Source organism: Lynx canadensis, chromosome D2 (assembly GCF_007474595.2).
Source record: "Lynx canadensis isolate LIC74 chromosome D2, mLynCan4.pri.v2, whole genome shotgun sequence".
NCBI classification, from domain to species: domain Eukaryota; kingdom Metazoa; phylum Chordata; class Mammalia; order Carnivora; family Felidae; genus Lynx; species Lynx canadensis.
The window spans coordinates 39,954,443-39,980,838 of record NC_044313.2 but is presented as its reverse complement, the minus strand read 5'-3'; the positions used below and the strand labels follow the sequence as shown (position 1 = coordinate 39,980,838).

The 26,396-nt window shown below is 36.2% G+C and overlaps 1 protein-coding gene across 6 annotated transcripts in view; it reads right to left on the bottom strand.

Moving 5' to 3' along the window:
- The window catches only part of PARG (poly(ADP-ribose) glycohydrolase), a 132,227-nt gene that overhangs the window by 45,962 nt on the left and 59,869 nt on the right, over window positions 1-26,396 (bottom strand). For all 6 annotated transcript variants that reach the window (XM_030335500.1, XM_030335497.1, XM_030335498.1 and 3 more), the window contains 4 exons: window positions 17,115-17,194; window positions 12,641-12,701; window positions 8,525-8,600; window positions 2,396-2,543 (listed from right to left, as the gene is read on the bottom strand). In XM_030335500.1, the coding sequence (XP_030191360.1) occupies window positions 2,396-2,543; window positions 8,525-8,600; window positions 12,641-12,701; window positions 17,115-17,194 (365 nt within the window). The remainder of the gene's footprint in view (window positions 1-2,395; window positions 2,544-8,524; window positions 8,601-12,640; window positions 12,702-17,114; window positions 17,195-26,396) is intronic.

The window sequence follows — 26,396 nt, the reverse complement described above, 5'->3', positions numbered from 1 at the left end:
AGTCTATGTGTATGACCATGTCTGTGCACATGCTCAAGAAAGACCTGAGAAAGTCCTAAGCTCACTCCTCAGACCTTGAGGCTCTGTGCAAGCAGGAAGTGAAGTGCGAAGTACAAGCAGGAAGGAAGTGTCATTGGCCTGGTTGAGTGCTGAAGGTGAGCCCCAATGTCCACGTAGAGCCCTTCACTAAAGACTGAAAGACTTATTGGCTCTAAACATTTAAGCAATCTTCGTCCAATCATTAGCTAACCACTAACCTAACCCAGCAGAGACTAATGGTCACATATAAAAAAGAATACAGACTTTACAGAATTAGTTTAGAAAGGTTACGAAACAACAAGAGCAAACAGCAACAAAAACAAACTCTAGGCAAAGGGGAAAATCTGATTTTGAGAGTTGCTACATTATTCAAATGTGTGGTTTTCAACAAAAAATTGAGATATGCAAAGAAAAATGAAAGTAGGCCCATACTCAGGGAAAAAAAGGGAGTAAACTATAACTGTACCCAAGGAGCCCAGATGTTAGACTTACTGAACAAAGACATTAGCTATTTTAAATATATTCAAAAAACTAAGGGAAATTATGTCTAAAGAACTAAATTAAAGTTTGCAAATAATGCCTCACAAATAGAGAATCTCAAAGAGAGAGAGAAAGAAATTATTAAAAAGAAAAAAAAAAAGAACCAAATAGAAATTCTGGAGTTGAAAAGTATAGTAATCAGAATAAAAATTTCAGGGGCACCTGGGTGGCTCAGTTGGTTGAGCATCCTTGACTCTTGATTTCGGCTCAGGTTATGATCCTATGGTTTGTGAGATCAAGCCCCATGTCTGGCTCTGTGCTGTCATCACAGATTGGGATGCTATCTCTCCCTCTCTCTCTGCCCCTTCCCCCCAACCTCAAAATAAATAAATAACCATAAGAAAAAAAAAAGTTATAAACATTTTTCACTGGAGGGACTCAAAGGCAGTGAAAGGAAGCACAAAAAAAGAATCTGTAAACTTGAATATAGGTCAATTGAGATTATCCTGTCTGAGGAACAAAAGAATAGAGAATGAAGAAAAACGAACAGAGCTTCAGAGACCAATAAGACATCATCATGTATACCAACATATGCATAATGGGATTCTCAGAAGGAGAAGAAAAAAAGGGACAGAAAGAATTTAAAGAAGTACTGGTCAAAAATTTACCAAATTTAAACATTCAAGCAGCTCAATGAACCCCAAATAGGATAAAATCAAAGAGATTCTAAACACGTCATAATCAAACTGTTCAAAGACAAAGAGAAAATCATGAAAGTAAAACATAAGGAACAAAATGTTGATACTCTCTTGAAGGTTGTCTACAAATATATCTGAGACAAAGAGAGTGGCTTCAAGAGTAGATCTCAGAGTCTTAGTTCAGACACGTATGTCTTTGGAGGTAAATTAGTTGAGTATAAATTTTATGTAACTCCTATGGAATGGTTTTTCTCTCACTGTAATTTTTCAGAATAACAATCAACCAAATTCTCCAACCCAGTTAAATATTTAGTTTCCCACACTAATCTCAAAGCGGCAACAGATTCAAAAAGGATAAGAAATCTTCTTTTGCAGAAAGACAGAGGCATCAGCAGCTGATGACTGATTATGGCTTTTATGTGGGAATGTTCTTTTAGGTACCTGAATAAAAGACTTAATTTATGTATAGTGGCTGATTAAGAATTTGAGAGGTGGGAGTTAATCACTAATTTTTTGGTAGCTGATTCACAAGAAAGTACAGTGACATAGTTGTATCTCAAGCTAAAAAAACTTAAGAAAAAAATTTTAATCTCAATAATAGACCAAAAGTATAAATTTTACTATATTTCCCTCTCTCCTCCTTCCATATTAACTTAAATCAAGAAGAGGCATTTAGATCATCACACTTTTTCTCTCAGGATTAGAAATTAGGGTAAACATGAGGTTCCTGATTTATTACTATTCAATGAAAGCTCTCTGTTGTACTCTCTTTGAATACTGTAAGTATGCTTTTTAAATGTATATACATCTTCATATTGAAGTATAACAAAGCACTTTGGAAACATAATGGAAGAATAATAACAGAATACATGGTCAAAGACACCTCACTATCCTCTTTTTAAGGGCATAACATAAAATTTCAAACTGGAGGGTAGCTTTTACCCTTGTTCCTCAGATAAAGATGTCAAGAATGAAAAGGTGGGTATCAAGTGTCTTACTCAAGACTAGGAAAATAGAACTGTAACGATTTCCAAAAACCAAGAATAAATTAATCAATAAAAACATTGGGACTAAGGTCAATGCTAGAGAAAAGCTGTATCTGGGTGGCCTCTAGTCTTCATGATAGATACTCATAGGTGGGGAAAGCTACTTTATTGTACAGACTTCCCAAAACTAACCTGTAATGATAAGACATTCATTGTGATCCAGCACCTCAGTGAAGAGCCGTGAAACAATTAACTCGGGGTTAATTAAAAAGCGGATTTCTTCTTGCACAAGTCCTGCACCGGTTACACCACCTCCAACAAAACGGTTTGCAAAATCCACCTATTTGGGAAAATGTGGCATGTTAAATGATTATCTAAAATACCTACATATATGATAAAGAAGCACTTTCTCTCTTCCTTTCGTTTCCCATATAAATCAATCCCCAAATTAGTAATCTTCCAACGGAGAACAGACTGTGGTTGACTGCACTCTTCCCATCTCACTCCAGGTAACATCTTTGCATACTTCTTTAGATTCCAAAACCTTAGAAGGAACCTGGAAAATGGAGCTTTTAGGCAAAAGCCTCAGTGTAATCATATAGACTGTTATTTACAAACCTTATATGTACTACAAGGGCCACAAATCAAAGGAAACTTTATCTGGAAAGGTTTCAAGATCATTTCCCTACCATTCACTACTCAATTTCCATTTATGGATTTCATATGACTCTAATATAATTATATCTTTCTTATATACTATGGCAATCAAACATTTGTCCTTAAAGAACTGAAAAATTTAGTAATTGCCCTTTTTTTTTAAGTAATTGCCCTTTTTTGGATAACCTTTTTCTTCTGTGAAAGAATAAAGAGATAAAATTTCACCCTAAATTCAGTTGCAAAGCCCAAACTACATGAACATTACAAACTGTTTATTTTTACTATACCTAAGGAGAAAAAAAAAGAAAACAGGAAACCTAGTTTAACAACAAAGACTCATAAAATTGGCTATTGTTGATAATGCTGCTATAAACATTGGGGTGCACGTTTATGGAAAGAGCCCAAATGTCCATTGACTGATGGATAAAGAAGATGTTTCATGTATATATATACATACACACACACACACACACACACACACACACACACAAATAGAATAGAATATTACTCAGCCATAAAATAGTATGAAATCTTGCCTTTTGCAATGATGAGAATGGAGTCAGAGAGTATTATGCTAAGTGAAATAAGTCAGTCAGAGAAAGACACATACCATATGATTTCACTCATATTTGGAGTTTAAGATACAAAATAAACAATCACAGGGGAGGGAGAAACAGAGGCAAACCAAGAAACAGACTCTTAACTATAGAGGGCAAACAGAGGGTTACCAGAGGGTAGATAGGCGGGGGGGGGGGGGGGGGGGGGGTTAAATAGGTGATGGGAATTAAGGAGTGCATCGTGGTGATGAGCATGGGTTGCTGTACCTAAGTGTTGAATCAAAAATTGTATAGCTGAAACTAATATCACTGTATGCTAACTAACTGGAATTAAAAAAAAAAAGTTAAAAGAAAAACCCAAAGGGGGCACCTGGGTGGCTCAGCCGATTGAGCATCAGACTTCAGCTCAGGTCATGATCTCATGGTTCATGAGTTCGAGCCCTGTGTCAGGCTCTGTGCTGACAGCTTGAAGCCTGGAGTCTGCTTCGGATTCTGTCTGTCTGTCTGTCTGTCTGTCTCTCTCTCTCTGACCCTCCCCTGCTCACACTCTGACCCCTCTCTCAAAAATAAACATTAAAACAAAAAAAAAAAAGATTCAACTAAATTAATATTTCCAATTTAGTTTAAAATTACTCATAAGCTTTCTGTGGAGTACTATAATGGGATCCCCAAGCTCCTATTAATAAAGATGAGTTACACAATGCTCTAGACAAAGCAAATTCTACCTGTCAGTATGATTTGTCTTAAACTTACTAAGCACTCCAGCGTGTCCAACATTATGCAAAGCTCTATGGGGCAGTATGTAAGAAATGGTTTCCAACTTTTAGATTACTCTATTTGAGGATTTAGATTACACACATACATAACACCTTGTGTACATACATAGCCACCCACACCCACAAAGATTTTAGTAAGGTAAGAGAGGCTTAAATACTGTACAGAGAAAACATACTCTCTTTCCTCTACTCCTACAGTACTACCACACTCACAACACTTCTGATGTCAGATGTATGGATTTCCACACATAGAGCAATTCTGAAACACCAGCTGGGTGTCCTACAATTCAATTCAGTTCTGACACCATCTACCAGGAGTTAGCATCAGATCCAACAGGCTAGTAACAATTCAGTCCCACAAGACTGCCCCACTGCAGTCTAGACACCAACTGCAACTAGAAGTACAGTTGATCGGCTATAAATTGGGGTTCTCATAATCTGCTCTTGTGGTTTGATAAACTCACAGAACCCACGGTAACACTTACTTATGTTTACTCATTTATTAAAAAGGATATAATAATGGATAGAGATGAATAGACATATGAAGTGATAGGGCGTGGTATACGGTAAGAGGCATAGAGCTACCTCTCCCTCTCCCCATGTTCACCAACTTCCACATGTTCACCAACCTGGAAGCTCTTTGAATCCCATACTTTTGGGTAGTTTGGTGGAAGCTTCATCACTTAGGCATGATCAATCATTAGCACAGTCTCCAGTCCCTCTCCTTTTCCCAGAAGATGGGGAGTAGAGTAGAAAGTTTCAAGCTTCTAATCATGACTTAGTCTTTTTGGTAACCAGCCCCCACCCTAAAGCTCTCCAGGAGCTCACCAAAAGTCACCTCATCAGAACAAAAGACAGTCCCATCACCTAGGAAATTACAAGGGTTTTAGGAGCTCTGTGCAAAGAATCAGGGGCAGACACCAATATAGATTTTTTTTCTATGATTTTACATATACTTTCAGACTACTGTCAAATGTAAGATTTCTTAAAACCTGTTTGTATTCTCAGGGCACCTGGGTGGCTCAGTCGGTTAAGCATCCGACTTTGGGTCAGGTCATGATCTGACAGTTTGTGAGTTCGGGCCCTGCACTGGGCTCTGTGCTGATAGCTCACAGCCTGGAGCCTGCTTCGGTTTCTGTGTGTCCCTTTCTCTCTGTCCCTCCTCCTCTCCTCTCTAAAATGAATAAACATTAAAAAAAATTTTTTTTAAGTTGCTTATGTCTCTAAAGCAACTGTAATATTAAACAATACTTTGAAGCCTATTCTACAAAAGAGTAAAACAAGAATATCAATTTTTTTATATATAAAAATATATGTGGAAAGACAGAAACTAATAGAAGGTAAAGCAGTCTTCTTTCATTAGAAAAGAACTTAGAAAATACTGAAAAATATGACTGGACAAGATCTTGAAATGAGTTATCACAGAATCATATATAAGTTTATATTCAGACATACTAAATCAACACTAAAAAAAGAGTAACTCTGTAGCTTATATAGAAAAATAATTTTGATTCAACAAGTCCATTGATTAGAATTATTTACAATATATAAAGTCATTATGCATTGGGTGATTTATGACTTAAAATATTCAACAAATATTAACTGAATATTGTGCTGGGGACCATGAGATACAAAAATAAGTAAGACGTGGGCCCTGGCTTCACAGCATTTGTAATCTAGATGAGATCCCAGCACATAAGCAGAATGAAAAAATGTTTATTAAAGAACCTACTAGAATATATTTGATCCTTTCCAAATAATACAATTAACTAAAACTGGAGCATGGGAAGGAGAATAGGGGAGTTTACAAGAGGAGGTGATATTCAATTTAGATTTTGCTGACATTCAGGCAGAGGGAATAACTGCACAAACACATAGGAAAAACACAGAGCTGTAAGCAGCTCTATGAAGAGTGATAAGCATGTTCCTCACGCCTATCTGTGATGTAGAGTATGTGAAGGACTATGGTTGGTGATAAGGTATTCTTGGAATGATTATAAAAAGAAAAGTTACAACTGGACCTTACACAGGGTCCAGTTGTAACTTTAAACTGAGTCTAGAGTTTAAAGAATGAATTGGAAAGGTGTAAAATTAAAAGCAGAGAAGCTGGTTAGGTGACTACTAAATAGGTTTGACAAGAATTACTTAGGCCTCAAATAAGTCAGTGGGAAAGAAACTGAAGAAAAGAGAGGTCCAGCAAAAAATTAAAACAGACAGCACTTGAAAACCAAGAGACTAGCTAAGTAAGTATAATGGTATCGTGAATACAAATGAGAAACAAAGTTTGAGATCAGCTAAACTTAATTTTTACTGGAACAAGGTACATAACTAAAATAAAAAGGAAGTTCTATATAATTTATGTATAACTTGGTAATGATAAATGAAATACATTCAATGTGCATACTATTATTCATTCTTTGAATAAAAGGCTAACATTTATTACTTGAAAGGTATGCATAGAAATAAATACGTTATACTAAACTCAATATGCCCCTGAAGGCAGGGGTCTTTTAAAAAAATCAAACTTTCCACTACTTAAAAAAGTTCTTAATAGGCTTTCTATTACAGGTGAGAAACCTGTTCCAGAACATGAATACAAGCATATGAGTGCTTATTTTTAGCCATTTTCCAACTCACTTCACTTTAAAGCTATTTGTTCAGATTATTCAGTTTCTGAATTATAACTTGATGAAAAGAGAGAAATGATAACAATCCTTAGAGAGGTCTTGTTGCCATTCAGCATAATGTAACTTATATGCTACACAAGGAACTTTTTAAATTGCAATACAGTATTTCTCCAATCTCCTGGGGATACATAGCATGGGTAGGGAGAATAATTAATAGAAGTCTTTATGGTATTCTTTTAATCCACTGAGGTTTCACATTTCACCTATAATATATTATAGAAAAGTGGGAAGAATCTCAACCTTGAATGTTGTTAAATAATTCCTTGCTGAATTGTATTGTGATGAAAGATCAGCATTCCCACAGCGCTAACTAGCAGTAGCTTTGTTTATTTCATGTGTATTAAGACTCTCTCAGTCAATCTATTAATTTAATGTAGAAAAGAACATCATCAAAATGTAAATGTGGGGGAAAAGTAACATTCATTTGAAGTAAATTTTAAGCCTATTTCAAAATTATTATTTAACAAAAAAAGTAATGATTAAATACAAATTAAAAAAAATTTTTTTAAGTACCAGACAAATATTACTCCAGCTATCCTAAGTATTTCTATTTATAATCTCAAAAAAATCACTGGGAGATGGTGATTTAAAACAAAACATGGTTTGCCCCTTTGAAGATTTTAATTATAAATGTATCTTTTAAAAGGCCATTCTAAAAAGAATCTCAGTTTCATTAAGCACTTAGAGTATAAATATATAATAACTAGGCAAATGCAAATCAGTCTAGTAATTTTACAGTATACATTAAGTTATTCAAACAAGTTAGTCCACTCTCTAGACTAGATAAGGATCTAAGAAGAAAAATCAGCAATTCCCAGTAGAAGTGAAATGATGTATAAGCATCTTTCAAAGAAAACTGACATTGTGATGCTCTTATAAATGGGACAAGAACACAAATCACCAACATTTTGCCTCAGATTAGTGATTTTTGAAAAAAGATCACTATCACTACAAAGCAAAAGGAAAACATGTGTTAAGTGTTACAACAATTTAAAGCTAGATACACAGGGTGTTTTCTTTGTTAACTCCTTTTTCCAAAAATATATGTTTTTAAAGTGAAGGCAATGACACAGATAAATAACAAAGACTGAGAGATGGACAAAATAACCTGCTCTGAAATGGGGAAGAGATAGCAAGCATAGCTGGCTCACGTACCTAAAACTGTTACATATGGGAGAGACGACTTTCTTATCAATCAATTTTAGATGTCTGTGTCCTAAGACCTAAGCAAGGTTGGTGGCAGAAAAACATTTCAAGCTGGTCATCATTTGGGGGCAGAGCAACAGCCTTTAAAGAAAAAGAACAAAACTGCCTAGTGATGGCTTGTCAAGACCATACCCTGGGAACTTCCTCCACTGTCAGTCTACAATCAATGTCTGAACTAAGAGGCCTGATGTTGTCCAGATCTTAAGATTTTCTGTCAAAGGCTTTTTAAAGAGGCACACGTAAGAAACAATACACTGGCAAATAACAGCTTTACCAAGGCTGTCAAGATGATCTGTTTGGTGTTTTTCTCCATTCTGCTATCATGCTTCTTTGCATTAATAAATCAGTTTAGGAGATGAACAAATAGGTTTTCAAATTTTCTTTGCTGTCACTCGATAAGAGAGAGTCCCAAACACACACACATTGTGATTCACCTACCTGTAGCATGCCTTGACCATTTCCTTCTATGGTACCTTCATAAGTGACATGCAATCGAGTCAGGAGTTTGTCACATCTATAATTTAAAAAGATAATCCTTTACTTTTAATGACAAATACTTCACTACAGAAAAATGTGGAAATATACATGAATATAAAAGACAAATTGAAACTGTTTTGAATCTTAAAAGCCAGAAACAGATGCCTGGTTAACATTTTTGATATAGACACTCCCAAACTTGTTCTTATTCAAATATTAAATACACATATTTAAATTAAAATGGGATAATATGCTGTTCTGAAACCCATTATTTCTCCTATAAAATATCAGTTTCTTTTCTTTAAGAGTTGAAAAACTTCTCAAAATATAAAAAAAAATTTAAGATCTATGAAATGTTATTATGCTACAGTTGGCAACCCAAAGAAAAATACAGAAAAATTTAGCAATAAATCATATGATGCTAAGATAGGGTCTATTTTCACTAGTTTGATAAACATGAGTGTGTGTGGCAGGGGTATCTTGATGAAAATACATGCCACAGAAATTCTGATCTATTGTATTTTTACATTAATAAAATTGATGGATGAACCTAGTACCTCTAAGTCACAATTATTTTCTTTCCCTTTTATAAGCCATGGTCACTGAGGTCATGCCACCCTAAAACGTGACACCATGGCCTAACAAATATTTTAAATTTGAGAAAATGGCAGAAACAGGAGGGTCACTCTGACCTCCCCTCCTCACAGTTCTTCCCTGTAATAAACCCCTCATGTGCAAGGTGCCCACCCTCTATCTGGAGGAAAGCAGCATCCTCATCTCCAAAGAAGAAGGGGTATCAAGAATCTAGCAAACAAGCCTTGCTAAGTTTCCCCCAGTTTACTACAATTACCTCATATTTCTTAATCTGTCATATTCCTTAGAGATGTTATCAAACCTAGTATAAAGTATGTGGGTCTGTTTCTTTGGGCTTTCATTTCCTTAAGAAGGCTCCTGCGACATGTACAATTTATATTAAATAAATTTGTGTGCTTTTCTCCTGTTAATCTGTCTTTGTCTGTTTAATTTTCAGACCCAGTCTGGGATCCTAACTGGGTTAAGAAGAAACTTTTTCCTCCCTTACTGTGTTTACCTGTCTTACATTATATTAAACAATCAATTCCATTTTATTAATAGTATTTGACGATGACATTTTTTGCTAATAGATTTTCCCCATTACTTACTTAATAAAGAATATAAGTTATAAAAGAATATAACAGATGAAATCCAAATCTCTAACTTACATAAGGGTGGCATTCATGCGGGGGGAATTACATATTTTTAAAAATAATTACACATTTTTAAAAACAATTTAACTGGGGGAGTGCTATTTACTTTCTGGGATTTACATTCTTCCTGATTTCAAGGAGTCCAAATACATTTCTGGGGAAGCTCCAGTCCAGAAGACTGAGAGCCTTAAACTCAGCAGGCAATTCAGTACAGATTCTAAGAGCTGCATTCGCATTAACTCATTTAATCCTGATAGCAACCCCATTACCATCTCCTTTTACAGATGGGAAAACAAGATACAGAAAGCATTTAAGTAACCTGCCTAAGTCTCGTAAATGAAGCAAAACAAAGATTTGAACCCAGGTAACCTAACAGTGGTCCAAACTCTTAACCGGTATGCTACACCTTTAGAAAAATTACTTTCCAAATCTCTTGTAGAAAGTAGTGACACAAGTCTGATTTTTTTTTTTAACTTCCTTCGTTTGTTTCTTGATCCTATTTTCCTAGACATTTTATGCTAAGGGAGACATCCATGAGGATACTACTGAAAAGACAAAGAAGCACGATCCAGAAATCTCTAGTTTGTCAGCCAGGACTTCAAAACAAATCTCATCTGACATCAACTATTCTCCATGATGGAAGCTGTCAACATATAGTACAGCTCTCAATAAAATTATGAAATTGCTAGCCACTTTTTAAAAAAGCATCCTCCAACTTCCTGACAGGTGTCCCCTTTTGGCCCAAGCAAATCTTTCGTACCACCGCACTAGGAATCAAAGACAGATGACTGTGACTCTCTGTGATTAAGTAAGCCCAGCTAAGGTAGTCACTGGTGACTGCTGGGTTAACTGTAACATGGCAGAAGCTTGGAAATTAGAAAAACCTCCAACTTCCTGGCTCTCATTTAGCCCCTTGCTGTTGGGAACACCAACAATCCTCATCTCTTCTTTATCCTCCCTCTTAAAGTGAATGCATGTTTCTGGTTCTGTGGAATCTGGGAGATTGATTAGTTACATTCTCCAACTCACTTACGAAGCAGCTAAAACAAAAAGAGATCAATGAAACAAAAACGTTAGAAAAGTTATCAAGTCAAATTGTGCCTATCAAAGTTAAGGGGAGTATCTTGATCTTACTCAGGGGCAAATTTATCTCACTGACACAGCAGCCTTGCCAATTGTGGTTGGCATTTTGACTTATCCCTTCTCTCCCAGATGGTAATGTACAAATGGGTGTCCTTTCCCCTTAGTGCCAAATGAATGTCAGATGAAGAGCTGAGATCTACAGCTGAATTAAAAACAAGCCCTCTGCATGATCTATAAAATCTACACCAAAGTGAGATGAACAAAACGTCTGTATTCCTGTCAGATACTAACACAAAAGCTAAGAAAAGCAATCTGTACCCTGGCCTGGGCAGATAGCAGCAAATTGTTACTTTTAGTTGTAGACACCATATTTTAAGAGAGACCAATGGCCTGGAGTAGATCAAGAACAAATATAAAGGGTTTAGAATCCATATTATATGTGAAACAGAGAAAAGAGTAAGTTTAGTGTGTTACCTATGTGCACTGTTAGAGATGCGGGTGGGTCAAGAAAGCATTATGATGTTGAACATCAACGATGGGACACACTGAGGTGAAAGAGTGAATTTCCCAACACTGAAGCTGTCTGTCATCTGTCACAGGTAGAGCTGACTGATACTTTTAGTAGACAGCTAGACCAGATGATTTCTTGGGGGTCCCTTTCATCTCTAATATGCCAAGACTCCAAAATGCTGTACATGTTCTCTTTCTTTCTGGCTCAATTTTGTTTTTGTTTTTTGTCTTCAGGTTGTTTAAACTTTTACCCACTTCCCTCTATTAATAATCATCTCAGCCATGCAGTCAGCTCCTAATGTAAGTTTGTTTGTTTTTTTTCACCTCACAAATAAACATCTTTGATGGATAAAAAAACATCACAGGAAAGCCACTTAAGCAGATATGTTTTATCAAGTTAACTTCCTTAAAAGTAAGTCCCTTTCGTCACTAATTCCAAAGGAAATAATTAAAAGCTATGATAAAAATTATAGGAAAATGAAAATGAGAGGCACTGGTCAACACGAATGCATATGCAAAATATGCATTTAGTATGTTTGATCATGTTCTCATGTGCAATGGAAAAGGTGATCTATTCCTCTTTAGGTGATATAGGGACCTGCTCTAGACTAGGGAAAGTATTGACTAGTTCAGGGCCCCAAGGAACTTACAAATCTGAATGAACTCAGATTGATTATTATTCTTCTCAGTTATCTGTAGGTAAATAATAAGAAAAAAAGCCCCAGTAAATTAGCAACTTCCACAAAATCTGCATGTGAATAGCCAAACTTCAAAATTCTTGTCACTGAGACAAATTCTAAGTAATTACTATTTACATTTTAGTTTAATGAAAAAATTTTCCAACATCTTGTCCTCCAGAATGAAAAGCCATAAAATACATATATACTAACCAAAAGAGAAGGTAAGACTGAACATTATATATTGGTTGTTCTAGTTAATATTAGTGTCTTCACACACAAACTCCTTAATTCTAAATAAGATTTTGCTTCAGAAAACAAAAATAAAAACAAAAACAAAAACAAAAAAATCCACTAAGGCAAACAGTAGAAGTCAAAGGCTTGCAGGCCTTGATTCAGAAAGCATGGCCTTTCTACCAATGAGAGCTATCAATGGATCATTTATGATACGAAACTCCCCTAGCACTAGGGCAACTAAGAGGTTGGGAAACCATTTTTCCTGAGGTTGTGAAATAGAATCCTTGCATGGTAAAAGAGTCCTTCTAATTCTAGGATTCCCAGATTATTTTTATTACTATTACCTTTCCCACTCTGGAAAATCTTCAAGACTCTGTCTTGTAAATGTCACCAAGCCAGTAGGTTCTACAAAAGCAATAAAAGAAAAATACACCCAAAAGAAGTTTTGATTTTGAAAAGATTATATACATTCAGTAAAAGAATGGATCTAACAATGGTTGTAAAACTAATCGGAAAATACCAAGCTTAGTGTTAGAATACAACAGAAGATCGATTTAAAATATTATCCTTATAGTAGGAACTCTTGCTTATAAAATCCTTACTGAAAAACAAAACTACACAAACAACAGCACAACAGTTGATACTTACTGGTAAAGTTTTCTAAACTGAATATACTTGTGAAAAATCATTGGAAAAAAAAGGTGCATTAATGGGTGTAGCTTATACAATAAAGACAAAACTGAATTTTAATCTGTAGACTCCTTTTCAAAGAAAGGTCTTGATCCTACACCTGAAGATTGATGAATGTATACACATTTATGCATTTTATAATAAAATAAAATGCCTGTGATTAAAAAACAAATTGTTGGCATGCCCTTTGGAGTTGACATGGTTAAATCCAGGGTTTAGATGATATGCAATCGCTTTACTTACAAGGCACCTTAACTAGAAGGAGGAATTGCTATGTTCTAAGAGGTTAGAGAAAAGAAAGACAACATAGTTGTCAAGGAGGGATAGATAGGAGGGGGATCAAAATGCAGTACATGTAAAGGAGTATGATCCTTTTCTGTTAAGTTTACTTTTTTTTTTTTTAAACTAGTGGCAAAAACAACAAATAAATCAGCAGGCCAAAAGTAATTTGATTCAAATCGAAGAACAAACTAAAAAGGCCAGGCCACTTCTGTTTTCTTCTGTTAAAAAAAAAAAAGAAAGAAAGAAAGCAAGAAAGAAAAAAGCTCTTAAGCAAAGAGATATGTCAGGAACTATTAGTGATAATGGTGGTAGAGGCCCAATGAAAGTTTGACGATCATTTCATTCCTCTGTATGATTCCACATTTCTCTGCTCTCAGTCACAAGCAGTAACAACTCAAAAATCATATGGAGTAGTTACTGTAGAAAACAGAATTTTGTTAATATGGGTTATAAAATATTCTTAAGATTTCCTTAAGTAATTTCTCTAAGGCAAATGGATAGCATATTTAAAACTCATAAGTATGAGATCAAACAATTCAAACACCAGAGAAGCAATTCTATTTATAAGAAACTAATGTCAGTATTATCATTCAGCAAATTAGCAGATAAATAAGAATATTAAATGTCCTTCACATATTAAAATCCTTCATATATTAAATGTCCTTCAGATATATTAGGAGATCCCAAAAGAAATTCATAAATGAATATTGCTGGGAAAGCCAGAAAAAAGAACATGGTTCCTTGGATATAATTAATATCAGAAATACCTTGAGAGCATTCTTTTTACCTTTCTTCCATAAAAAGGTAACTTTTATGCTAGGTTACTTTGATTAATAAAATATTTCCCTTAATAAAATCACAATATATGCTGCATGTGAATCCTCAATTTTTAAATACTCCATCTATAAGATACTTTATCCAAAACTATATTGAAATTATTTCAGAAAGCCCTTGAAAATCTTTAAACCTCAAGATCTCCATTAAAATATAAAATATAGTGGCACCTGAGTGGCTCAGTCGGTTGAGCATCCGACTCTTGAGACCAGCTCAAGTTGTGACCTCGGAGTGGTGAGATCAAGCCCACATCAGGCTCTGTGCTGACTGTGGAACCTGCTTGGGATTCTGTCTTCTCTCCTTCTGCCCCTCCTGCACACACACACCCTCTCTCTCTCTCTCAAAATAAATAAATAAATAAATAAATAAATAAATAAATAAATAAATAAATAAATAAAATATAGACATCTGACAACATTGAAAAGTTGGTCCTGACGGAATTACATTTTATCAATTCTAAAAGGCGCATGTTTTTCATGTACTAAACTTCTGAAACTGGGATACAGCTTTCATAATGGAACGTATCTAGCCTTTGCCACTGGTCTAGATTACAGTTGAATTTTTCCAGAGAAAATGTGCATCTGCTTCTTAGTCATCTGGGAGCAACACCAACCTGATCTAGATCTGAATTAAGTCCTCTGTTGCAGGCTTTTGTGGATCACACTGATAATATGACTTCAGACCCCAAACTTGAGACTTGTGGTTCAAATTCTCAGGGGAGATTTTTTTGTCCTTTCTCTAGCCAGTGCCAAGGTTGGCACTTGCAGTTCCTTTGTTGTCTCCTTTTTGCACAGCCAGGTACATTTCTCAACTATCCTTACACTGAAGGTACAGACCTTTGGTGTATCAGCTTTGTAAGAGAGGTCTCCTATGACTGCCCATCCTGAGTGTTTTTTCCTTCTTAGTGGTACATAACATGACACTTTTTACCATCTACGATATCCTAGATATGATGAAATACAGTACTTTAAATAGGTTTTTATAGTTTCTATTCGGTAGACTTCAGAACTTCTTTATAAGGTAATCATTAACTTGTAAACCTCTTTTATACCACTACTTCCTCCTTAAGCCTGTAGCTTTCCATCCTAAAAACTTGTAAGATGTTTCATTACATTTCTACAAAAGACTAAATTACCATGTACAATGAAAAAGCCAGAAAATAAAATGCCTAATTATAATTTATTTTTTCAGCCTAATTCCTAATATTTATGATGGTTTATAAATTTCTAGTTGAAAAAACAGAATTTTAGCTTTTTCCCTCAAATAAATAAAATCCTAAAACTTAGGCAAGTTAGTGTCTAGAGAAGATATACATAATTTGACTCCAAGGACAGAAAAGTAAACTCTGAATTACTTAGGTATAATAATGGAATTCATTCTGTTTAGCACAGTAAATTTATAATAGCAAAAATATACTCATCTTTCCAAAAAATTATTACAAATTCTAATTTGGCTTTATGTCTCACAAACACAAATGAGCCCTTCATTTCCTTAATTATTTTATTCAGTATAATGAACAAAACTAAAAATAAGAAATAGATAACTCTCCAAAGAAGCATGATTTTTTTCCTTAAAAACCAAAATCCTGATAACTGATTTATTTCCAAAAATCTGAACAATGTTCAACAGCAATACCTTCAAAAAGAAAAAAATGCCGAGTATACTATAATGTGAGATTACATACTAAAGGAAGAATATGAGAATATTGACCTTAAAATGATTCAATGATGTGCTTTAAGGCAAACCAACAACTGAATGGCCGGAACTGAAAAGAACTCATTTCACTTGACCAGAGTTGACTTTCTCTACATAACAAAAGCAAACTTTGGGATGCTCTGGTTTCTCTTATAATCAACTTTTAGAAAAGGCCACCCACTGATAATAGCTAACATTTATTATTAAGCATATAACTTCTCATTTAATATTTACAACTACCTTATGAGGTAATTATCATTATTCTTTGATTTTAGAGGTCAGGAAACTAAGGCTTAGAGGTGTTAAGAAACTTGTCTGGGTCACCCAGCTCCTAGGGTAAGAGTGCCAATACCAATCTATTATTAGCTGGTCGCTACCAGCACTGGTTATACATTTACCACTACTGCCTCAGGTGTCACAATTAGTATCTGGGAAAACAAGATTGTCAGGGTCCAACAGAAAAAGACAAACATGTAAACACTAAGTACAATATAAGAATTTTATAAGAATTCTACAGTGTGTAAAGGGGCCACAAAAGAGAGGGATGAGTAAGCAGGCAACAAATTGGCTGTCCTCTGCAAATAAACTAATTGTTAATAGTCAATGCTTCTTTAAATAAAGAACACCTGGGGTGCCTGGGTGACTCAGTCGGTTGAGCATCTGGCTCTTGATTTTGGCTCAGGTCATGATCTCATGGCCCTGGGATTGAGCCCCTCATCATTGGGCTCTGCAATGACAGCACAGAGTCTGCTTGGGATTCTCTCTCTTCCTCTTTCTGCCCCTTCCCCACTTGGGCGTGCAAGCATACACTCACTCGCTCTCTCTCTCAAAATAAATAAACTTGGAAGGAAGGAAGGAAGGAAGGAAGGAAGGAAGGAAGGAAGGAAGGAAGGAGGAAGGAAGGAGGAAGAAAGGAAGGAGGGAAGGAAGGAGGGAAGGAGGGAAGGAAGGAAAGAGGGAGGGAGGGAGGGAGGGAGGGAGGGAAGGAAGGAAGGAAGGAAGGACGGACGGACACTCGAAATATATTTTTTGGTCAACATATTTTCTTTTCAAAGTACTAATTTACTGTTTTTAATTCATGAAAACTTATTAAAGTATGTTCCACTGTTCTAATTTCAGAGTATATAAAAGTCACACATATTCATAGCACACATTTAATGTACATACATAGCATACACATAAAATCTGAATTATAATATTGAATTATTTGGTCTGGGCAGGAAGGTGTACTTTGAACACAAATGTTTCTGACCTGTCACTCAATCTGAACTGTCCCCATCAGTGATAAAAATTATATTAAGAATGAAAGAAATTTACTTTTCTCTGTGACTCTTCTAAAATAGCAGAAGAGTGTCTTAAGTTTCTCTGGTTTCCTTGATGAACGTCCTTCAAACAACCTGAAAGAGATCAAAAATAAAGAAAATAAAAAAGGGTGGTTTAAAATGTCTTAATGAAAATATAAATATAAATAAATAAATAAATACCTTAATGACCCACAAAACTACATCTACATTGCTACTAAGTAAAGGAAGGCAATTCTGTAATGACAGAAAACTGGAAAACTGGATTAGAACAGCATCTGGAAAAGACAAAAATCAACTAGAACTAGGCTTCTTAAAAGTTGTTTAAGTCAGATGGCACTCTCTAACAACCACATTTCTCCAATCTGTCCTTCTCCAGGGAGAAGGCACCATCTGGTCCCCCAAAGTCAATTAGGCCAGTGAGTAAATGCTTATTTTCCCAATGGCAAACACTAATAACTCACAATATTGCTAGGTAGTTAAATGACTGAACAAAAATGGTACCTGAAAAAAAATCCAAAGGATTGTATTCAGGGAGGGAGGGCAGTGGGTGGTGACAGTAATGACAAGCAGGCATGACAAAGTATTTGGCCTGACAATCTTTGGTAATTAAACAGATATACCCTTTGCATAGTGACCAAAACAGTGCCTACTCATCTAGTTTCCAGTAACCTGGACTTGCACTACTTAATTTAGTTTCCTTTGAAATGATGTGGCATTGTTAATGGTAACACATAATGCAATTTATCCTGAGGAAAGAAAAGCAGGGCTTTGGAAGCATATGACCTGAATAAGTAGTTCACTAAAGGATTTCAAACACAAAAGCATGCTTTTGGGCATAAGATCAAGCTTTCCAAAGGCATTTAAAAATTATAAAGCAATTCTGAGCTATAAATGATGAGTTATTATTTATCTGCCTCTAGTCATATACTCTGGCTTTACAACCAGAAACGCTTCAAGTAAAAGTTCACTTTAATAAGTGCCGAAACGGGTGAAATTTTTCATGATTAGGAAAGCAGGCTTATGTAACTATGCAGAGAGGGAAAAGTTAATTCCATGAGAAAATCCTATTGAGCAACTGAAATAAATTAGGAAAAGGGAAGGAAATGTAGATTTCAAATGATCCTGTTTTCAATGACCTGAAATTCTGTATTCAGGGTCAAATTTCTGAGAAAACAATTTATGTGAATATTTATTTCCTGCAAAGAATACTAACATCAGAAAAGTATTTTAACTAAATTTAAAAGTGAACTAATTCAAAAAATAAAGTACAATAAAATTGAGCTGATTTTTAAAATTTTTTTTTTCAACGTTTATTTATTTTTGGGACAGAGAGAGACAGAGCATGAACGGGGGAGGGGCAGAGAGAGAGGGAGACACAGAATCGGAAACAGGCTCCAGGCTCTGAGCCATCAGCCCAGAGCCCGACGCGGGGCTCGAACTCACGGACCGCGAGATCGTGACCTGGCTGAAGTCGGACGTTTAACCGACTGCACCACCCAGGCGCCCCAAATTGAGCTGATTTTTAAAAATAGTTTAAGAGAGCCTATATGATCATTTTTACTCATTTGAAAGAACATACTTTTCTAAAATGTTTATTACAAATACTCTTAAAATCCAGTTGCCTGCTGAAAGAAAGGATCTTTGAGAGAGCAGATTTCAGCTTGGTTTCTTATGCAATGTTGTCAACCAGGATAGAGTTTATTTAAATCAAAATGATAGTCAAAATGAAGAAGCCACTTGGCAGTTTAATTAAACATCCAATATCAAATAAATGTGATTTACTAAATGAATATCTTGGGAACCATTGCAAAATCCCTTTCTAGGTTTACTACTTAGTAGAGGGAAACAGTATGAATACAAAGGCAGCCACCATCTATTCTTAGAGATGAACTGATGCACTATGTGATTCAATTAAAGTAAAAAAAGTTCCAATTCCACAGAACTATTGTGTAGTAAGGAGAAAATAGCTGTTGTCCTTAAGAAATAATTCCCCCAAACATAAAAAAGGGTCCCTTGCTTCTATTTGTGGTCAGTTGTTTATAAAATTGCATAGAAGTTCACATATTTCATAACCACAATGACAAATTAATAACTCTAAGAGACTCTTGGGACTATAGATTTACTACCCTAGCAATACTGACTTTCCTGGAAGATTGTATGGCAGTCATTATCACCTACTACAAATGAGCACCACTGTTTATATTTTTTTTAATGTTTATTTATTTTTGAGAGAGAGACAGAGTATGAGCGGGGAGGAGCAGAGAGGGAGGGAGACACAGAATCGGAAGCAGGGTCCAGGCTCCGAGCTGTCAGCACAGAGCCCGACGCGGGGCTCGAACTCACAAACCGTGAGATCATGACCTGAGCTGAAGTCGGATGCTTAACCGACTGAGCCACCCAGGCGCCCCTGCTTATTATTTTTTTTTAATGTTTATTTATTTTGAGAGAGAGAGAGAGAGGGAGAGAGGGAGAGAGGGAGAGAGGGAGAGAGAGGGAGAGAGAGGGGGAGAGAGACAGAGAGAGAGAGAGAGAGAGAGAGAGAGAGAGAGAGAGAGAGATGGCACGAGCAGGGGAGAGACAGAGACACAGAATCTGCAGGAGGCTCCAGGCTTTGAACTAAGAGAGAGAAAGAGACAGGGCACAAGCAGGGGAGAGACAGAGACACAGAATCCAAAGAAGGCTCCAGGCTTTAAGCTGTCAGCACAGAGCCTGGCATGGGGCTTAAACTCACAAACGTGAGATCATGACCTGAGCCGAAGTCGGACACTTAACCAACTACGTCACCCAGGCGCCCCAAGCACTATTGTTTATTTTGCAGGTCCTAACCTTAAAGGTACAAAATCAAAGAGAATCTCAATGTATTCTGTTTATTTGTTGTTCCAAGCCTAATTTCAAATCACTCTGTAACCAAATATCTGGATGGAACATGAAGTGCCATGTGACATGGAAGGAATGAGAGACAAGAAGGAGGTAGGAAGTCAGGAAAGATGAAATAAGTTTAAAACCCTTGCATGAAGTCTAAAATTCCACAACAGGGAAGTCTGAAAGAACTATGCATAGACACCCAAATAAAATGAATTATCCTGGTATGAAAGCAAGTGAAAATAACATAAAAACAATGACAAACAACATAAGCAAAAGTCACAAGAATGAGAGACAGAAATGCACCAGAGAGAAAAGGCACCAGAGAGAAAAGGCACCCACAGAGAGAGAGAGACTCAGAGAGAATGAAGACCTTCTTATAATAATCAAGCACTTTTAGATTTTTTTAACTTCTCAACACCAATTTCTTTTTTTAGGTTTCCAAGTCCTGGGTGTGTATATTTGAAGGCCTATTTTGAGCCAGGAGGCATGCATATGAACATGCACATAAACTAGACCACAATAACCCCTCTACATGTAAGGAGGACATTTTGACATTTAACTGAGTGGTAATTAGAGAGTATTTAAAAAAGCAAGCAGGGGAGCCTGGGTGGCTCAGTGGTTAAGTGTCTGACTCTTGATCTCAGCTCAGGTCTTGATCTCAGGGTTGTGAGTTCAAGCCCCATGTTGGGCTCCATGCTGGTCATGAAGCCTACTTAAAAAAAATTAAAATAAAATAAAATAAGCATACAGAAAAAGCCAGTCAGGCAACCTCACTTTTTGTTATAAACAAAACTTTTTATTTTCAAGGAAATAAGTCAATCGAGGGTCAGATACTTATTAACTATTGTTTTTCTTTCCATACATATAAGGAAAATCATAGTTCAATAAAATCTTTCTCTGAATAGAATATTGATAACATTACTGGAATTGGATTCTAGACACACACACGCACAGACCCATGTGATTTCGAGTTAAGGATTAATCCCATTAGCACACAGTAAATCAAACCCAAAGCACTATAACTTCCACTTTAAAATGGATGCAAATAATAACCTGGAACCCAGCCACAAAGTCATTCTTGGTTTTTCTGTGAAGCACTCTGCCATATGGCCCCAGAAGCACTTTCAATCCAGGGAAGAGGAAGATGTAAAAGCCTCCTGGGCTGATCACTGCTGCAACCCACAATTAATCTCTGACCATCAGTTTCTAAGCAATCTCAGAAGCATCAATGCTAATCACATTGGAAGCCTTTATATGAATGTTTAGGCCCTGAAAGGCAAGCAGGGGAAAAGGTCAGGGGTATTTAACATAACTAAGCAGGGCTGGAAGAACACAACAATAAATAAAAACAGGAAGACTTATTCAATTTATTGACATCAGCCTCCTACCACATACTCTTAACCATTTTTCTTATTCAATCAACTAGCTAGCCATAGCTCTTTTGAGGCTAAATACACTCACACACACACAACTCCCAACTGCCAGAAACTATAATCATAAATAGCAACTAGGCCAAAAAGAAAACACCACCACAACAAAATGCTCCATAATCAGCTTACCAAATGGCTCATCAAATTAGGTACTTGATCTTTCATAAGTCACATGAAAAAGGGGAACTTTTGGTTGTTTTCCATCTCTGGAGCACACTCAGAGCATTTTGCTCGAGAAGAAGCAAGACATAACGAAAAGAGCACGGAGTCTGATGGAAGACAGCGTCCTGCTTGTTCTGCTGACAAGTCACTTACTTTCACTGAACCTATTAGTATAGAAGGTTCCCTACCTAGAAACTTCCACAGATAGAATCAAAGTAAGCTGTCAACAGACAGCATCAATGATCATGTATAGTCATCATTCCTGCTTTTTGCTAGTTTAGGCTTATTAAACACATACCATCTCAGTGAGAGCCAGGTGCTGCCAGGACTCCTTAAAACAATTGTGGTTAAGCCATACAGAGAAAGACAGATATCATATGTTTTCACTCTTATGTGAATCCTGAGAAACTTAACAGAAACCCATGGGGGAGGGGAAGGGGAAAAAAAAAAGAGGTTAGAGTGGGAGAGAGCCAAAGCATAAGAGACTCTTAAAAAATGAGAACAAACTGAGGGTTGATGGGGGGTGGGAGGGAGGGGAGGGTGGGTGATGGGTATTGAGGAGGGCACCTTTTGGGATGAGCACTGGGTGTTGTATGGAAACCAATTTGACAATAAATTTCATATACTGAAAAAACAAATTAAATAAATAAATAATAAAAAAATAAAGACTTATAAAACAATTGTGGAAACTACCACAGGCTTTACCTGCCCAACATTCTGGTGATCAAAAGAACATCTATCAGCCAGAAGACAAGAATATGCCTGGTTTCAAATCTCCAATGGATTAAACTCTCATTTTCTGAAAATACTATTGGGATACCATAAGTTTAAATCCCTCATGATCTCACTCTGGACTGATGAATAGTTTTGGTTCATTTTACAGACCAAGGATTATTTCTAAGGGTAGTTCTAGTTTCTGATTAGCTATGAGTTAAGAAGTATTAATCTGGTTCATTCAAAGGGAGGCTGGATAGCACAAAAGGTTATGAGACAGCTTCTCGAAGCCAACTTTATCTTGAGTTTGAATCCCAATTGTACCAGTTAACTTGATGAAGTAATCCTACCCTCTCTCTAAGCCTCCATCTCCTCATGGGAAAAATGAGAAAACAATACCTAATTTATAAAACGGATACATCAAGTAAAAAATAACAGCAAGGTGATTAACACATAGCAAGTACTTAATAAATATCAGGTATTGTTATTAAGAAATTGGGGCTCAGTTAAGCATCCAATTCAGCTCAGGTCTTGATCTCACAGTTCAGGGGTTCGAGCCCCGGATCGGGCTCTGTGCTGACAGCATGGAGCCTGCTTCAGATTCTGTGTCTCCCTCTCTCTCTGCCCCTCCCCACTCGTACTTGCGTGTGTGAACAATAAAAAAAGAATTATTCTCATGCAAAAAAAAAAAAAAAATCCAGATAGTGCTGAGTAAGCAGAGATACTTGAGATGAAATAGGACATTATGTAATGCCCAGCAAAAAAAAAAAAATCCACTCATTTACATAAAATGCTTATATTGTTCAAATCTATATTCCCTTCATTAAGAAAAACTCCTCAGCCTCTTTTTCCATCAAGCCTAACAAGCTGACACTCAGAGCCAACCAGCTCAGCCTTCAGGAAAAATGCCCATGCACAATGAAAAAGATAAACACGCCTTTGCCAAGACGTTCCAGCATCCTCCTGTCAGAAGTTTAGCTGAAAAGCAATGATGCTTTAAAATTAAAACGTGTATTAAAATTGATATAAATTCTGGTAATAGCGGCAGGAAATGGGATGTCACAAAAGCCAAAGCTTCCCAAGACTTCTTGACTTCTGTCAGTCGTTCCAAACCTGAGGTCCACATTACTGTTGAGAAAAGAAGGCTGCTAGTGTAGCAGGTGCCCAGCCCTCAGAGGGCCCTGTGGACTTGTGCTTCTTTCACACGCTGACTGTACAGTGAGGGTGAAGGGGGGTTATGATACCCTATCTATGGGGTTATAGAAGGGAAGGAAGAAGCTACCCACATTAGCTGTTTGGGAAAGGCTCAAAAAATCTGTGGGCTTCCAACCTCAAAATCAAAGTACAAAAATCACCCATTCTTTTCATTAACTTTGTCTGATGATTGACTTGTAACTATTTTTCTTCTGATTATAAAAGTAATATATTCTTGTTAAAAACAATTTTTAAAATATAGTAAAGGATGAAGTAAAAGCATTAAATGTGTTTCTCTCACTACCCAACGGGAATCATACTTTAATTCATTTTCTTGTCAGTCTACTTTCCATGCTTATACATGTACTGATGTGAACACAGAGGTATGTTAACAGATACAGGTATTTTAACATAATTGAGATCATATTCTATACGTAACTTTTCATTCCTTGTGAAAGCCTACAATTGCTAATTGAAATCATGCTTAATCTTCTGCTCTCTTTCTGTGCTTTTTCTTGTTTTACCTGATGAGGAATGTGTATTTGTAGTCATCCACAGAGAGCTTAAAGCTCTTAAAGAGGAAAGGGCTATAAACATTTAACCATGATACAGGACTAACATTATCTGTGAATAGTTTAAATACTAACTCTTTTTTTTTTTTTTTTTAAGTAAACTCTATGCCCAACATGGGGCTCAAACTCATGACCATGAGATCAAGAGTTGCATGCTCTACCAATTAAACCAGCCAGGTGCCCCTAAATACTGAATTCTTTATGGGTGAAACTTAACATCTGAAATTTGGTTATACACACACACACACACACACACACACACACACACACACACACATATATATATAAAGTGGGGTTGGATAGCTGAAAACGGAGCAAAATAAAAAATTCTGGTTAGTACCAAACTTGGGTAAGTAAACATGGGGTCATGATACTGTTCTCTTTATTTTTTAGCATGTTTGAAAATATCTGTAACAGATCTTCAAAATAACTTTTTTGGAGAAGAGTCTCTCTGAAAGAACCTTAACTTAGGAAGAGAATGCATAGCTCTTATCTAAAAAATAAATTTAAAAGGTATATAATTAGGTCAAAGAATCAATCTGAGAAAGCTTATAACTAAGATATCAAAGGTTTATCTGAGGGACAATCAAGAAACATGTACTAGCTGACTACTCATCCTGTGGAAACAAACTATAAGTGGCTATGGAAACACTAACTCTAAAGCATTATTAACTAGACCTACTTCTTACCAAAATCAAAAATCAGAAAAACACAAAACCACTGGATCGGCCTTCAGAATTTTGGATAGAAATTTGAATAATTTACAGCATCCCTGGTGATCCTGGAGCTAATCAAACATTTATTCCAAATAAACAGAGAGACTACTTACTGTATGGAGATTTATAAATATAACTAATACTCTTCATGGAAACAGATAATTACATTTCTACAGAATTAAATTTCCATTGTTTACTTACATACCAAATTTGTCCATTTCCTTTTCTGTATTAAAAAGGAAAATCTGCAAGAGATGCATAGCCCTTAACTACAAGTGAGTAGAAAAAATTCTTTAACAATTTCTCAAATAAGCAAAAAAAAATTATATTTAATAAACAGGTTCTTTACACAATTGCAATTGCAGATACCAATGCTGTGTTTTCTCTCAATTCTATCCCAAATGCTAAAGAAATCAAAGGCAAAAACTTGAACTATATATGGCTTAAAAATAAAATATCTCCTAATTGCTAAAGATGAAGTTTGAAACGTAAAAGACAATAGATTAAGAATGAAGGATCTAGTTTTAATCCTAACACTCTTCCACTAACCAGTCAATTTCTCAAACATTTCATCTATAAATTTTATTTTCATTCACTCAATGTGGATTTACTGAAGGCCTACAATGCATGAAATTTAATGAAAGATTCAGATCCCACTGAAAGGATTAAACAAGCAATTATAAAGAAGTAGGGTAGATGGTACAGCAGGAAAAGTAGAGAACACAAAAGGCACATGCCCAGTTGTACAAACCCAGAAGAACCCTGGATGCCTCTCTTCACCCACTCACAGTTTGTCACCATCACGCTGACTTGTTCTTCAAATGTCATCACACCTCTACCCCCACTGCTACACTATCCCAGCTATCAACCTCTCCTTCCTAGTGCATCGCAATAGCCTCTCCAGCTGGGTAAACTCACTGTACTTCGGCCCCTCTCCACTCAGTACCCACATTGTAATCAGAACAAACTTTTGAAAATGTAAATCTGATCAGGTGCATCAGCCTCCCCCTCCTCCCATACCAAATCCTTTAATGACTTTTTATTACCTTAGGAGGGCCTTGAAGGCACAGTAGGATGGCCTACTGGCCCCTATCCCCTGCAGTCTGTCCTCTCTCTGTGCTGCAGCCGCACTGGTCTTCTCTCAGGCTCTGGGCATGTCATGTCCTTCTCATCACAGTGCCCCTTTGAACATGCTGTACCCCTCACCCAGAATGTAATCATCTCTCCTTTCCTCCTTGGTAAAAACCCCTACTCACCCTTTGTACTTAGTTCAAAAGTTATTTCCTCAAGAAAAAATTTTACTAAACTATATTAAACTATTATTAAAGTATATTAACCTTTGTCAAACGATATCCTTCTATAATAGAGTATTATAATGCTATGTACCTCTTTTTTATAGAACAGGGGTACATATAGACCATCATATGAACCCAGGGGAATAGCAAACCTATCCTGGCAAGATCAGAGCTATCAGAAACAGTGATACTTGAACTGATGCTCGAAGAAGGAATAAAAGCCTCGTGGAAAGACAGAGAAGTCAGAAACTGGTTTGTCCTTTCTCTTGTAAGGCACTTAACACACTAAGAAGAATACTGAAATTGCTTACTGTATATTTGAACTAAATGACTAAATACTATTCTCT